General features: G+C 41.5%; 1 protein-coding gene across 1 annotated transcript in view; it reads right to left on the minus strand.

Annotated features, from left to right (window-relative positions):
- The window catches only part of LOC126470269 (regucalcin-like), a 101,160-nt gene that overhangs the window by 18,507 nt on the left and 65,591 nt on the right, over positions 1–17,062 (minus strand). The window contains exons 2-3 of the mRNA XM_050098008.1: positions 16,619–16,788; positions 7,102–7,311 (exon numbers count right to left, since the gene is read on the minus strand). Coding sequence (XP_049953965.1) covers positions 7,102–7,311; positions 16,619–16,778 — 370 coding nt within the window. The 5' untranslated portion in view covers positions 16,779–16,788. The remainder of the gene's footprint in view (positions 1–7,101; positions 7,312–16,618; positions 16,789–17,062) is intronic.

The raw sequence follows: 17,062 nt of genomic DNA on the forward strand, positions 1-17,062 counted from the left end.
TAGAAGCCCAGATGCACCGGAACTCTCCCTGCCGTATCTTCTGTTATTGAAACAGATAAGCCACATTGTCTTAGTACACTCATCGGACTAAATATTTTTCCTCCCTTCTAAAGAGCAGACTGGTCGCTTTGGAACGCCCTGGACAGTGTTGAGTTAGAGCTGGTACCAGGCGGTTACGAGACAAAACTTTTCGAGACTGGATTACTAAAAAGAGAGAAAAGTTAAGATGATGATTTCAGTGCTTCAGGTGTTCTACACAGTCTTCCACCGCTTGAGTAAAACGGACAGAATATTCATACAACCATGTTAAACTGGCCCAAAATTCCTTCTTTGGGATGTTCTTCATCTCACGCGTCGACTCGAATGTCGGATATGTCGTCAAAGCGTTGATCCTTCGTGTGGATTTCTGCATTTTCTCGTTCTGTGGTAGTTTCGTAACGATAAAACGAAGTCACGCCGCCCGTAATGATTTTTTCCAGAAAAGAATTGTTCGTGTTTGCATTTCAGCCAAATCGCGGCAGACGTTCACGTGTCAATAGTTTTTGTTTTTTCGGGAGTCAAGATTAGCGGTACGAACCTCCCATACACTTTTCTCTCCTTCAAAAGATCTAGAAAACTCGAAAATTTAATTTAGAGATGTTCCTCAATTACAATTTATGACACAACAACATTGACACACTAGAGTGTTACGTCTACAAAAAAATGTTCAAATGTGTGTGAAATCTTATGGGACGTAACTGCTAAGGTCATCAGTCCCTAAGCTTACACACTACTTAAGCTAAATTATCCTAAGGACAAACACACACACCCATGCCTGAGGGAGGATTCGAACCTCCGCCGGGACCAGCCGCACAGTCCATGACTGTGTCACGTCTACAACTTAACACTGATTGCTCACAACTGGCAGGTCGAATGCACACCTGTTGTTTACAGTTGTTGTTCAAGCTGCCACCGTAGTTACTGCACTAATGTCGCTGATACGCCAGGAATAAAATCTCGGAACTTCTTGGACGGACGGTGCACAGTGCAACACTCCGAACTCACGTCCGAGTAGGCCAATGGCTAGATGCAAACTGGCGTTCTAACCATAAGAAGTTAGTTGGTTGCGTGTTCCACTGATCAATCGCACGGTACAGTAGCCGTTATGATGTGGAACGTGTCAAGTGCACAAGCAATGCAGATACGAAACAAGATTTTTTAATATATATATATATATATATATATATGTGTATATATATATATATATATTACAATACAGAGTTAAAGATTAATATTTCTATTATTTACCCCATTCCCTTGAATGGCACAAAATGCATATACTATATTTATAGATTTATTTATTCCTATTCAAGAATTCATCGATGGTATAGAAGGATGTGTCAAGGAGATATGATTTCAATTTGTTTTTGAAGCTTTTAGTACTGTCTGACAGACATTTTATTTCATCTGGTAATTTGTCGAAAATTTTTATAGCAGTATATATTACCCGTTTCTGTGCCAAAGATAGATTGAGTAAAGGATAGTGTAAGTCTTTCTTTTTTCTGGTATTATAATCATGAATGTCACTGTTGTTTTTAAACTGGTCCATGTTGTTGAGAACAAATTTCATTAGTGAGTAGATGTATTGTGAGGCTGTTGTAAGAATTCCCAATGTTTTAAAAAGATGCCTACAAGATGTGCGATTATGAAACCCACACATTATTCTAACCACTTTCTTTTGAGCAGTGAATACTTTTTGTCTAAATGTTGAGTTACCCCAAAATATTATTCGATATGACATGAGAGAGTGAAAGTATGCAAAGTACGTTAGCTTACTGATTTCTATATTCTCAAAATTGGCAGTTATTCTGATTGCAAAAATTGCTGAAGCTAGTCGCTTTAGAAGATCCAAAATATGAATTTTCCAATTAAGATTCTCATCTATATGTACACCCAAAAACTTAGTATACTCTACCCTGTCTACTGACTTCTGTTGATGTGTTATATTTATTGAAGGAATTGTACTTTTTGCAGCAGAAAATTGGATGTACTGTGTTTTTTCAAAGTTTAGAGCAAGCACATTTGCAGAAAACCAATTAATGACTTTTCCAAAGACCTTATTTGTATCATTTTCAATTGGACTTTCTTTTACTGGATTAATAATGACGCCTGTATCATCGGCAAACTGTGTCAGTTCAGCTTCCTGTTTCAGATTGGAAGGGAGGTCGTTCACATACATCAAGAACAGAAGGGGACCAATGATTGAACGCTGTGGAACACCTAATGTAATTTCGCCCCAGTTAGATGAAGTGGCAAACTTACTTAAATCACTTGACCCATATCAGGAAACGTTTTGCTTCCTGTTCTGTAGGTATGACTTACACAACTCATATGCTATTCCATTTATACCATAGAATTGTAATTTCTGTAACATAATGTCATGGTTCACACAATAAAATGCTTTGGACAAGTCACAGAAAATTCCTATTGGTGACATTTTACTTTTTAAAGACTCTGTTATGTGGACAGTGAAATTGTATATCGCTGTCTCAGTGGAATAGCATTGCCGGCCGGAGTGGCCGTGCGGTTATAGGCGCTACAGTCTGGAACCGCGTGACCGCTACGGTCGCAGGTTCGAATCCTGCCTCGGGCATGGATGTGTGTGATGTCCTTAGGTTAGTTAGGTTTAAGTAGTTCTAAGTTCTAGGGGACTGATGACCAGAGTAGTTAAGTCCCATTGTGCTCAGAGCCATTTTTTTGGAATAGCATTTTTGAAATCCAAACTGTGATTTACTAAGTATCCCATTCTTTCTCGAAGAGTTTTGAAAACGCTGTAAGCAAGGATACTGGCCGATAATTAGTGACATCTGTGATACCCCCTTTTTGTAGAGAGGCTTGACAATGGCATATTTTAACTCGTCTGGGAAAATACCTTGAGTTTGTGATGCATTACATATGTGACTCAGATCATCAGCTGTAATTGCTCCATATTGTTTTAATATCTTATTAGGGATGTCATCTACCCCAACATAACATTTATTTTTCAAAGATTTAATAATTTTACTTATTTCACAAGAGACTGTTAGTTGAAAGTTAACCTGACAAAATTTTTTCAAAGCAGACTCTTCCATGTACTGCCTGGCTTTTTCTTTTGAACTGTTCTCACCAATTTTTTCTCCTAAACTTAAGAAATGGTTGTTAAATACATCAGCTACTTGCGTACTGTTAGGATGGTCTCGTTCTCTTTAATACTAATACTACCTACCCCAGTGGTTACTTTTCCTGTCTCCCTCCTAACAACATTCCATATTGATTTGATTTTATTGTCAGAGTTGTTAATTTCTTCTCTAACATACATATTTCTTGATTTCCTTACAACTTTTCTCACTATGTTACAATAATTTTTACAGTGTAAAACTACTTCTGGATCTTTACTTGTTTATTAGTTTGCCGTAGTACCGGATAAATATTAGTCCCAAATTTGGAAGTTCCATGTTGTGTAAGAGAAACGCAGGCAGACAGCCACACCATCCTCCACACATGGAGATACCAACGAAAATTGTTAGCTTATAAAATCGCAGTTGAATCCACGTGGAATCGCTCTCGTCCATCATATCGTGTCGTCACAGTTGCGTCCTCTTCTCCTGATGCCTGGAGGGCGGCTGGGTTGGTGTGGGTGGGGGCGAGGCTGCGGGACGCTCAAGCCTCCGTGACCCTGTGTTTCATGTAAACTGCGCCCCGTGAAATTTGTGGACAGAGAAAGTCTAGTAAAAGTCCACTAGTCCCCTCATCCGAACTCTACCAAATCTTTGAACACTGTACATTCACCAGTCAACGTTATTGTGACACTATACTCCTACCCCATGTACGTCCTTTCAAGGGTGCATTCGTCACTGACTTTATTTTTATGGATGACAATGAGCGACCGCATCCCCAGGCGCAGATGTGGAGCTGTTGGAACGAGAGGATATCCGGCGAATGGACTCGAGTACCTGATCCCCCGACATAAATCCCATCGAGCACGAGTGGGAGGCGTTGCGGAGACATGTTTTAGCACGTCCACATGCACCAACGATAATGCAGCAGCTGTCAACTGCACGTGTTGACGAATGGAACGCCCTACCACAAGAACTCTTTACCAACCTTGTGGCCTGCATGAGAGCACTTTGTTGAGCAGGCATTGTCGTCTGTGTCGGTCACATACCCCATTCAGAACCATGTCCTGCCTTTTGTAATATCAAGCTGAGCATCATGGTTCGCTTTATTTATTAAAGAAAATCCCCTAACAGCCGTAGGTATTTGAGAAGTTATTTTATTTCGACTGCCATTTCGGCATTTCAGTACGCCATGCACACATTCAGATGTATCGATTTTGGGCTACTGGAGCCATTAGTGTCTAGATATCTTGAACTCTACAACAAAAGCACCACAAGTGTTATAATAAGCGCCTGCGGCTCTACGGACACATAATATGTAGAATGGATGAAAACAGAATAACTAAGAACATTTTTAACTTCTTGAATGCAAGTAAATTAAAGAGCAGGTGGATGAAAGACACTCAAGTAGACTTGGAACGATTGAAAGCCTCAGAACAGAAAACTGAGAACACAAAACATTTCAGAAATAAAATTAGAAACAAAAAAAAACTGAATACGTCTCAAGAAACGAAACAACAAGGAATTGATGGGCAGAGGAAAGGAAGAGAAAGTACAGTGATTTACTGAAGATATTTTGGGGAGAAAAGAAAAGAACAAAAGGACGTGAATCTATGACTGGCTCTAGTTCAAATGCTCTCTTAAAAGGAAATACTCTAATATTATTTATTTTCTAACGACCAGGATGCCACCATAAATTTACTTGAGCCAAGTGAACTCACAGTACAAAGTTTAAATCTGCATTTCATCTTCCTTAAAGTATTCCGCTATCAAATTGTGCTAATGTACATCGAAACTGTAGAGTAAGGGAGTAACAAACACTTGTAGGTAGTGGAAAACCCCTTGCAACCAGTTACCTCTACAGTACGTCTTGTGCTTGTTCCTTCTGAATGGCAGTATTGTAGGAGTCACCTCAACCATGTCAGGTTGATCTTGATCCCAACTTCCAGAAACTAGATCCTTTATTCGATGTAAATGTGAAGGGTAACATCAGTGTCGCAGCCCCGTACGACTGATAGACGTCACTTGACGGTTACTTAGCTTCGTATAGCCGAATCACGGTCGACGAGAGATGTCCAGTTGTACGGCCGCCAGGTGTCTGCCCCTATGTTGCTGAAGTAAATGCCACCTACACGGGAAATACCGAGGTTTACAGCAGACATTACCAGAGGACTACTTCGGAGAAATTTCTGTGCGGCATCAAGTCGTCGCGCTAGCCGCAAGACCAACTGTCGTAACGACGAGCCGCAGCGATAAGGCCGCAGAGCTGCATTGTCTGTGGCAGGGGCATCGCGTGGCCTCCGAAGCACCGCAGCTTTATACCTAATACCCAGCCCTCTTCAGTCACGTAGGACCAGTGATGACAACACTATTGGTAGAACTCGGGTATCTCAGCCCAGAAATGCACTTCCTTGTCGTCTGCATACACCGCCACGTTGTTAGGTAAAGAGTTTCTCTCGACTGTACTTGATTATTTACTTATTTCTGGTAGCAAACGTTATGTCACGGACTGTAGAACTGTATGAAGCAGAAACGAACTGACCAGCACAGGACTAGTATAGTGTTAGAAGACGTGCACATAAACGGAGTATTTCCTTCTTCACATGTGCTACGAATGCTACAATCTGCCTTGTGGTTTTGCTCCTGCAAATGGTAATGAAAAATTTAGTGCCTCACAAAAATTGCGTTTGGTTTCCTGCGTGTATATTGCAGCATTTGCACCAAGATATATATATATATATACATATATATATATATATATATATATATATATATATATATATATACAGCTTCGTGGTTAATGGTGGTTAATAAGGTTACGAAAACGAGAAGTTGGTTATTTTATGAGCCCACTGTGAGTATTCGTCACGATTTCAACAAGGCCCTGTCTCGGTAAATTTATTCTGTTTATAATACTTAATCCTTCGTAAATGATTCAGACTGAAATCAGCTATTCTAATTGCTAGCAAAAAACAGCTGATTTCGACCTCAGTCTGTACATGGAAGTCTTGTGGTTCACACATGAGATGCTGTGTTTATATGCGTCTAGGACGATGGTTTCGGTCTTAGATTGTGATACAGATGAATTCTTTGATGTATGGCTTCACATATGGAATGATATTTCGATTGTAAGCCACAACAAGTACGACATATTGCATAATGATTAAGTATAAATAAGTAAGACTCCTTTTATAGAATTTTAAAAACAATTGTAATTGTGTTTAATGGTCTTCCATGGTGTACATATTTAATGTAATATTCGTCCACGTTTACGTATTCTTCTGTAGGTGCTTGAAAACGATTTAGTGTCGAAACTAGCCAATCGCGCAGCAAATACATTACATGATTCTACAGCCTACTAAGGTCAATGTTTTCTTTCAAAAAATTCTGTGAGGCTGTGGACCACGTATGGACAAAATATTTAAAAAAAATACGTTTATAGGTACTGTGATTTGTTAACTCGCTAAACAAACTCATAGTAAATTTAATTGCAGATGACAAGCTACCAATATACAGTAACGTAAAGAGGATCATTGGAATCGGAACAATATAGGAAAAATGAAGGTAATATAACAGAGAAAAACGGTTTTAGGCCTAATTTCCTTAGAATAATTATTTCTTAAAACGTTGTACAGAACTGGATGAAAGTACCCATCACTGATGATGGCACAAAGATGCTGAAATGTTTGGGCATTGTTTGGGCGTTGTTTGCATAATAGGTGGATTTAAAATCCAGTTGTGGTTTGTTTCCATAGCTTCACGTGACACCATTTTTTTTCTGAGTAATGCTATGGCGTCAACGTTGTTGACGACCGCATTGTTTTTAGCCTGCCGATATTCCTCTGCATAGAACTCATTCACTCACCGGCCGACTACTATAGATTCCTGAGTCATTCACTTTCGTTAAGGGTTACGAAACAGAACAGACAACATGGTAGTGTTTACATGAAAAGGAGCGAGCGTTTACCTGCCCAGAGGGTGCCGGCAGAGTCCGCCTTGCCGTCGTTGATCCGGTTGTCCTGCTTGCCATCCTCTTCATCCACTGTCGCGATCACCTCCAGAGCGGCTGGCTTGCTGCTCTCCCCATCCCACGTCATCAGCACCACTTTGCGACGCTGTGTTACAACGAATTTGTCTGCCGTGTCTTTAACTGGAATAATAAGAGACACTTCCTCATCTGTAATAAAAGAAAACCACAATTTTAATCCTTCTGCATGGTTCCCTTCAGATAAAATGATGATTGTCTTCAAGAAGTTAACAAGGAACTCATTATTACCTCTTTTCAGAATAAACACACTACCAGTCGCTTTTATAATTATTCTTTCACAGAGGCGTTTCAAAGAGCTTCAAGGTAATGCGCGTTCTAAGCTCTCAGAGCATGCACAGAAAGGAATCGCTGAAAATGTCTTCCTAGACAGCTCCATTGGTTGCTGTTAACACTATTATAGTTATTGGTGATGAAAAGGAGAAAGAAGTGGCAGAGAAAGCTGACTGAACGTGTAAGCAAATGTTTAAAAGTTAAATAAGTCGATGTTATGCAAATTACGGCAGCAGCGACACGATACAGAGCGGAGAGAGATTCGAATAGCTACTCCTAAGAAGAACGAGAAGAAGGAGGAGAACAAGAAAAGTGCACACAACCAATATCTCATTGAAGATATTGTTGAATGTGTAACTAGGCAGAAATTTATGCAGATAATACTAAGAAATAACAACTTTATGAAAACTTCACAGTTTTCGTCGCACAGAACCGGACGTCAAGGCTAGCAATGAACCTCTGAGAAAAACTGTTCTCTCAATGAGATTAGGTTACAAAGGATGATGGAACAAACAAATCGCCTTGTACGAACCAGACAACATAGTTTGGAAATGATTTTACGAACACTTTTATTGCAGTTCCATTTTTCTGTGAGAGATTTTGATAGTCACATTTGTTGTAAAGAGGATAAAGGAGTAGTAATATTCTGCTTCCGAATGAGTATCGATATTCATGCATCTGAAAATTATCGAAATTACTTACATTAGTCATGTATGTATGATGATGACGATAACGAGGATGATGACGATTTCATGCTCAGGGCACACAACGACTTGGTAATTAGTGATGCTGTTATTATTACTTTAAAACGAATATGGCTGAAATACGAGGTACATCCAGGAAGGAAGTTCCATTTGTATTTCGTTCCGCAGCAGCGCTACAACAGCAGCTTAGTGCATGCGCAGTAATTGCTTTGAGCCAAGAAGAAGAAATGATATCATTTTGAGTTCTGTGTGCGTTGTTTATGCTGTATAGTGCTTGTTTAGAATGGGTAAGTTGACTGAAAATCCCACTGTTTGCGACAATAGATACTCATTAGTTTTCTGAATGTGAAGGAAGCTTTACAAGTCGACACTCATCTACAGATTTTCGAGGTTTAACGGAGAAATTGCGATGAGTGATTCTGTAGTGGGGAGATGAGTCCGAGATTTCAATGAAGGGCGTGATTAAGTGCTCGATGACGAACGAAGTATATGTCCATGTCTGGTCAAAGAGAAATTGGTTCGTGCAGCTGAAGAACTCGTAAAGGAATACTGTAAGCTGACAGCATCACAATTTTCAAAAAATTTCCTGGAAATTTCAAGATCATGTCCACGTGAAATTATTTCCGGAAAACTGAATTTTGGAAGACATTGTGTTCGTTGGCTGCCAAAAGCTCTTACAGATCAACACAAAAGATACCATCTCGGCAGTGGACTAAGCTTTTGGCACGTTACAGCGAAGATGGTGATGGTTTTCTACACAAGGTAGCGTCCGGAGACTGAAACAATAATCAGTGGAATGGAGGCACACTGCGTCACATGTAAAGACTAAAGCGAAGAAAGTCTTCACATCTCGAAAAGTCATGAGCTCATTCTTTTGAGATAGACACGCCATTCTTCTGGCGCATTTTTTACCACGAGGTGAAACAATCAATACAAATGTTTACTGTTAGATGATTAGCGGTATTATTTTCATTCATGGCAGTGCCCAACCTCACGCTGTGGCAAGACACGACAAATCTTGCAGTAATTTGGCTAGAGCCTTAAGGAAGAAAAGAAGAGTGATATGTTGCTTCAAAAAGACTATCGATATTCATCCAACTGAAAATTATCCAAATTACCTACATTTGTTACGAAAATATGATGATGATGATTATGGCATGGTGAGTTCATGTTTATGGTACACGACGACTTGGTTGCTAATGTTGGTGCTCTTATTACTTTCAAACGATTTTGGTTGAAATACGAGGTACATCCAGAAAGTAAGTTCCGTCTAGATTTCTTTCCGCAAGAGCGGTAGAGTCGCAGTTTGGTGCATGTGCGGTAGTTGTCCTGATTCCTTACAGCGTAACCAACTTTTATTCCACCAGGAACCGTTGTACACAGCAACCGTACACTATAAGGAAGGAGAGGCACACAGCTGTCAGTAGCAATCCCATTAGCTTTTGTTTTTCTCGCAAATCTAGATTTCATAGCCATTTTCAGTGCATTTCCGTTATATTTCAACATACTCGCGGCAGTTCGTGTCACCATACGTTCTTACAGGTGTATTTGCAGAAGGACACTTCAGTGTGCCTAACAATTACTAGAGCGTAGGTACACACATCATAAATACTTTATTTTTTATAGAGTGTACGCTACAAACACATCAAAAAACTTTTCTCGCGTGATGAGTCTGAGAAACAAACGATGAAGAAGTATTGGCTACGAGTGACGTACAGTGAACTGATTCACTGAAGTTCCAAGTAATTATAAACTGAAGGATTTCTTAGGCCGTCCATCAAGCAGCACTGTGTACACTCGTTTCGGATGCACGTAGATGCCTACGGTTGCCTTTTCATTTCTTGCTACACCCGCCCCTTACCAAACTTGTAAATTTCTACCAGGTTCTGAAGTGAGTCAAAGGAATCTTCAAACATAAACTTTGTTTTAACAGTTTGGAAAATGTTGGTGATTTTCTTTACAGCTGTGTGCTGTTGTAACACTTCATGTATAAATCGGTCTGTACATTCAAACATCGATCGACGAACTACTTTTTGAATCGATAATCCAGGGCCATGAGCTCGTTCGCCTGACATTGTTTTATGTGTCTTACTACGTACTCGTCGTTCAGTTTTAATGTCTATGTCAGGAAGTGGTTTCTGAAAGTATTTGTATGGATTGTAGCCTTGTATGGAAGTGAAACGTGGACGATAAATAGTTTAGACAAGAAGAGAATAGAAGCTTTCGGAATGTGGTGTTACAGAAGAATGCTGAAGATTAGATGGGTAGATCACATAACTAATGAGGAGGTATTGAATAGAATTGGAGAGAAGAGGAGTTTGTGGCACAATTTGACTAGAAGAAGGGATCAGTTGGTAGGACATATTCTGAGACATCAAGGTTCAAATTCAAATGGCTCTGAGCACTATGGGACGTAACTTCTATGGTCATTAGTCCCCTAGAACTAAAACAACTTAAACCTAACTAACCTAAGGACATCACACACATCCATGCCCGAGGCATGAAGCTTGCACAGGATAGAGTAGCATGGAGAGCTGCATCAAACCAGTCTCTGGACTGAAGACAACAACAACAACATCACTGCATTTTTTTAGTGCTAAAAGTAACAGCATTGTCTATAACTACGGTTCATTCTACCACTAAAAGCTCATTCAGGACTTTTTATCTTGGAAAATCCTTTATCCAGAATCAGTTTTGGTGACTGTAGACATTGTTGGACTAAACTTACTTCCTCCATTATCGTGTGTCAAAAGCTGATGTAGGTCAAAAAGGTAAAATCACGTATAGCTGGAAGGAGAAAGCTTTCTGCGGATGTAGTATCAAGATTTGCCTTGGATGGATCTTGCATATCTTCCAAAGCGCTCGCAATTGTTTCCCCGTCTTCTTTTATGAGCGTAACTCAATTATAATGAGCAGCGCAGCGAGTATCAGAGAGTCGTTTCAAACTTTTTCTTGTTTTTTCTACAAGTAATTCCCCTGTATATGCAACAGACGAAAACAATGAATATAACTTACAGTTCCAAGACAGGTGACGCCAGAGAGAACACATGTGGATGCGTGAATTGTACAAAGATTTAAGGAAAGATTAGCACAGAGACTGAACAGAGCTTTTGGACTGAGTTTTCGAATTTTTCGTTGCAATCTCCCATGTACACATGACATGGATGCGGCATTGGCGTCCAGCACGTCTCTTCCCAGGTGCTGTTGAATATCCTTTGTAATACTCTCTGCAGTATTTCCCGGCATAAAAAAATGTTACAACCCGTTTCTCTATGGTTAATTCCTGGGTATAAAGTCTAGATGACTCTAGCGTGCCGGCCGCGGTGGCCGAGCGGTTCTAGGCGCTGCAGTCTGGAACCGCGTGACCACTACGGTCGCAGGTTCGAACCCTTCCTCGGGCATGCATGTGTGTTATGTCCTTCGGTTAGTTAAGTTTAAGTAGTTCTAAGTTCTAGGGGACTGATGAAGTTAAGTCCCATAGTGCTCAGAGCCATTTGAACCTTTTTTTTTTTTTTACTCTAGCGTTGACGTTGATGTCTACAGTTGGTAAAAACCGTTGCTCAAATCTGGATGACTCTACTCTGGTTCATCTAGTTGGGTTTGCATAGTCACACAATAAACTATGTAATAATAATGCATAAACTTTAAAGAAATAATTTTTAGAATACAATATTTAGTTAAAATACTAACAGGTGACTGGTAAACTCTTCACTGGATTTACGCGCGTATTTTTAAACGGCACTTTAGTACACTTGCGTAGATGGCATGGATATCAAAAACCGTTTAACGTAGAATAATTGCGTCTGGCAGAAAACTGGTTATCATTGCACCGTTCTTAAGTTTCATGCAACGTTTTACAAAAATAATTCCAAAAATTCTGAACACACTCATTGACAGTTGCCATGGCCTGATAATAGATAAGCAGGTACTTGTGTTCATATTTGACTTACGTACAGGGCCTAGAACTCCAAATAGCCTCTTGTTTACTAAAAGTATTTTGATCTTGTTTGGGATTTGATTAAAAATGAGCTGGTCTCGGGGGAGGGGGGGGGGGGGGGGGCTCCAAATCTCGAGGCCATAAAGATTTGGAGGCCACGCAAGACCAGAGGCCCGGGGCAGGCCGCCCCCTCTGCCACCTCCACCCACCGCCCCCCCTCTCCACCCCCCCCCCCCCCCCCATCCCTCTTAGTCCACCACTGCCACAAGGTTCGAATCTTGCGAATGGCAGGAAGTATTTTTTTCACTGGGTTAGACAATTGTGTGTTTACATTGATGTTGTATTTATTATTTCTTTTAGCGATATCGCGGATACAGCTGGTTTATTGCAAAGCACGGTACAACAAAAAACTACCGTATTGCGCCACAAGCAAATGAGTATAATCTTCCGAATTGCGTCACTACCAGTAAATAACCTACGTTTTCTTTACTAAATAAAGTCTGTAAACAAAAAAAAGGTACAAAAACAAAGAAACACAAAATAAGAACAGCTTTTGCTTGGTTACATGGAGAACAGCAACTTTATAACTTCTACATTTACAACAGATCACATTTACAACAATAGCCTAGCGGAGCGATGTCCAGCACTGCCCCCTCCTGGCGAGAGTACGATCGACAAGCCCAACCACACTACACGTGTGCCAAAGTATGCTATCTGGTGATGTCACATGTTCAACATTTTGTCATCCAATTTTCTGGTATTTCCCTGTACTGCAACACCAAAAAGTAGTTGTGCAACATAAACGATAGTTAGTAGGAGCGTTTCTACATCTGAAAGATGATGTCTATTCAGATTTCGCGTCAGTGGTATAAGAGTGGCGCTAAATGGAAATCAGGTTTGCGTGTAATACACACTGTAACGGTCGTGGGCGTTACTGTTTTTGAGGCTGGACTTGGTGAGTCGAGAAAGCCCTTAAGGCGACAAAAACGCCATTATCAATACGTCACTGAGTTTGAACGACGTCGTGTGATAAGTCTACGAGAACCTCGATGTCCCTTCTGCGATATTGTAGGCATACTTGGCAGCAATGTAGCCACTGTACATGATTGCTGGCAGTGATGGTCGCGGGAATGTACTGTGGCAAAGAGACAGGGCTCCGAACGGCCAGGTGGCACCACCGAGAGGGAAGACCATCGTATTCGGCGTATGGTTCTGGTACATCGTACTGCATCTGCAGCAGAAATATGAGCAGCATCTGGCACCACAGTGACACACCGAAATGTTACAAATCGGTTACTTCAAGGAAAGCTCCGACGCAGTCGCCTGGAGTTATGTTGAGGGGTGCGATTTCGTATGACAGCAGGAGCAATCCCATGCACCGTGGCTGCAAATCTATGCATCAGTCTGGGGGTTCGACCTGTTGTGCTGCCATTGATGAATAGCATTCCTGGGGGTGTTTTCCAACGGGACAACACTCGATCACATACCGCTGTTTTAACACCACATGCTCTACAGAGTGTCAACATGTTGTCTTGACCTGCTCGATCACAAGATCTGTTTACAATCGAGCACATGTGGGACATCATCGGACGACAACTCCCAGCGTCATCCACAAACGGCATTAACCGTCCCTGTATTGACAGTGCAAATGAACAGGTATGGAACTCCATCCCACAAACTGACATCCAGCACCTATACAACACAATGCATGCATGTTTGCGTTCAACATTCTGGCGGTGACAACGGTTATTAATGTACCAGCATTTAACATCTCCAATGACTTATCTCGCGCTTACATTGACCACTTAAATATGTTACCTATACAAATGTATTCCTGAAATTTTATTACTCTGCATTAATTATTTTTGGTGCTGCGATTTTTTTCCGTCGGTGTATATTCTGGCTGCCTCATTTCAAATACTTGTGACTGAAGGATAACTGTACATGCAGTCTTACAAGAAACAATTATTAGCTGGTATATAAGTTACTTACATTAGCATGTCTCTTCATATATATGGAGCGATTTAGGGAAATTACAGAAAACCTAAATCTGGATGGCCGGACGCGGATTTAAATCATCGCCCTCCTGAATGCGAGTTCACTTCGCTAGTTACAGTACTGGAGCAGACTCAAGTGTTTCGGAGTACACCGTTCAGGGCACACTTTTGAAGAAAGAGCTCTGCAGCAGACGGCCTCTTGTGTTCCCATATCAACCCAGTGACATCCTCAGTTAAGATTCAAGTGGGCCTCGCCGGGTGACTCACGTTTTTTGTTACACAATGGCAGTATTACACTAAGGGAGACATTCAGCTGACCTGCGGTAGTAATCTAAGGCACAATGGCAGCTGCGGACTGTGTGAATATTATCACGCAGCACGTGCATCCGTTAAAGTTTGATGTGTTCCACGACGGCGGTGGTATCTTTCAGCGGAACAACTGTCCGTGTTATAAGTCTAGAATCGTGCAAGACAGTGGTTTGAGGAGCATGATGGTGAACTCACGTTGATTTCTTGGACTCCAAATTCTGTACTCTACGGAACACATCTGGGACGGTAAGGGGTGCCAGGCCCGCATCAACAGGGTGTTCAGAAGTTCCCGTTACAGACTTTGAGAACTTCGAGAGGGGACTGAGTACATAATATTTTTAATAGAAACCCACGTCCAGAAACGTCGTCCAACGACGCTACAGAGCGTGGCGCCTGTGAATGTGTGTATGTGCAGGATGATTCAGGGATGATGTTATAAATTTTCTAGGATGAAGGAGAAGGGTAAATGTATCAATATGAGGTAAGGGTTCTTGTACCGGAAACAAATGAGTCGTAAGTTATTAGCGAAAACCGTTCTGATACCTCTGAAAGTTGAATACATGTACTAGTACTGTTGTTGCTAAGATTGTAGGGTAGGCATCTTTCACATTTCGTAGCATGGATCATAAGAATAAAAAATTTCCAGTAAACGTGGGCTTTAAAAAGCGTACCTTAAGAGCTATGAGCACTTGTTCAACAGAGGAGATGTGTTTCACACTAGCGAAGATGAACAGGTGCTCACAGCTCATAAGGTATACACTTCAGAAACCATGTTTACTGGATATTTTTTCTTTGTTTTGGTCTTTACTGCAACCTCTGGAAGTTTCCTACCCTACAATCTTAGCAATAACAGTGTATTGTGTATTGAATCGGGGACCTAGAAACGACGGAGAGGCTTCGTCCCGCCGTAGCCCTCAGTGGTTCACAACCCCACCACAGGCCACAGCAGTCCACCCACCCCACTGCCGCCCAACATTGAATCCAGGGTTATTATGCGGTTCGGCCTCCAGTGGACCCCAGGGGAACGTCTCGTACAAGACGAGTGTAACCCCAAATGTTTGTGTGGTAGAGTAATTATAGTGTACACGTATGTAGAGACCGTTTGCGCAGCATAGTGTAAGTGAGGCGGAATATGGGGAACCAGCCCGCATTCGTCGAGGCAGATGGAAAAACGCCTTAAAAACCATGCACAGGCTGGATGGCACACCGGAGCTCGACACTAATCCGCGGGGCGGATTCGTGCCGGGGACCGGCATGCCTTCCCGCTCGGGAAGCAGCGCGTTAGACCGCGCGGCTAGCTGGGCGGGCAGCAACAACACTACCAGTACATACATGTATTCCACTGTCAGAGGTCTCAGAACGGTTTTCGCTTAGAACTTTCCACTCGTTTGTTTCTGGTACTGGGACCCTAACCTTGGACTGATACATTTATCCTTCTGTATCATCCTTGAAAGTTTGTAACATCATCAAGGGATCATCCTTAATTTTGACGCTCTGTAGCATCGTTGGATGATGTTCCCACTCATGGTCTCCTATTCAGGCCATTAAGTACCCGCTCCCCTCTCCAAGTCCTAGTAGTTTGTAATGGGAATTACCAAACACCCTGTAGAAAACACTAGCCCGTAATTTACAGGAATTGCATTACTGTGCGTAGACGTCTGGTGCCACATACCTCCAGAAACCCACCAATGTTTTGTAGCTTCCATGCCACCCTGAATCGCTGTCATACTTTGTTCCAAGAAGCTACTAAGCATGTCGCCATAATGTTTTGGCTAATCAATAAATACTGGGTCAACGGGTAAACTAGAACAATAACGGTCAAAGCGAGCACCTTCTGTTGCGTAGGAAGTTTTATTTATTCATTGATGATTAGTTTCGGACAGATCGTCCATTAACAAATCATACATGTACGTAAGTCGTGCGCTACAACCAGACATGCATTACAGGCCATAAAATATGTAAACGTGGCGCCATACCACGTAGCGGCAACATATGAACATCGCTGTATGTGGCCTGTAATGCACGTCTGGTTGTAACGCGAGACTTACGTACACGGATGATTTGATGATGGACGAGCTGTCGAAGCTACTCATCAGTGTATCAATAAAACTTCCGACGCAACTTAAGACGGTTCTTTTAACAGATAGTGTAATCACATAACAGCTGCAGACCTGTTCAAACCTAGTTTGCTGGAGATATAAGAGTAAATTAGAACTTACCGAAATTGACGGTCACTTCAGTACGAGTCGCCGGGTCGTACTTATGAACTCGCATTCCGTCGATGTCGACGAAGTACAAGACTTTCTTGTCTGTGTCCCAGTGTGGCCCCTCTCCTAATCTGCAGGGTTCGGAAATCTTCTCCACCGTCACTGGAGACATTATGCTCTGGCTGTAAAGTTAAGAAAAACACAGTTTAATCAGCGGGCAGGGGGCTCGGTGACATAAAACTGAATGGCAAATAGGATCAACTTGATATTAGAACAAGAAGACAAGTTTTTAATACTGAAAAGGAAGAATTGTTTGAACCAATTTTGGGCACTGTTAGGCAGTGCTCTGGTCTCTAAAATTGTCTTCGTGTAGCAGTTCCTGGTCATATTGCCATCACTATCTACGAATCGAGGTCACACGTTGTATTCAATCATGTCACGCTGTTCAACAGTACA

This window comes from Schistocerca serialis, chromosome 3 (assembly GCF_023864345.2).
Source record: "Schistocerca serialis cubense isolate TAMUIC-IGC-003099 chromosome 3, iqSchSeri2.2, whole genome shotgun sequence".
Taxonomy (NCBI): domain Eukaryota; kingdom Metazoa; phylum Arthropoda; class Insecta; order Orthoptera; family Acrididae; genus Schistocerca; species Schistocerca serialis.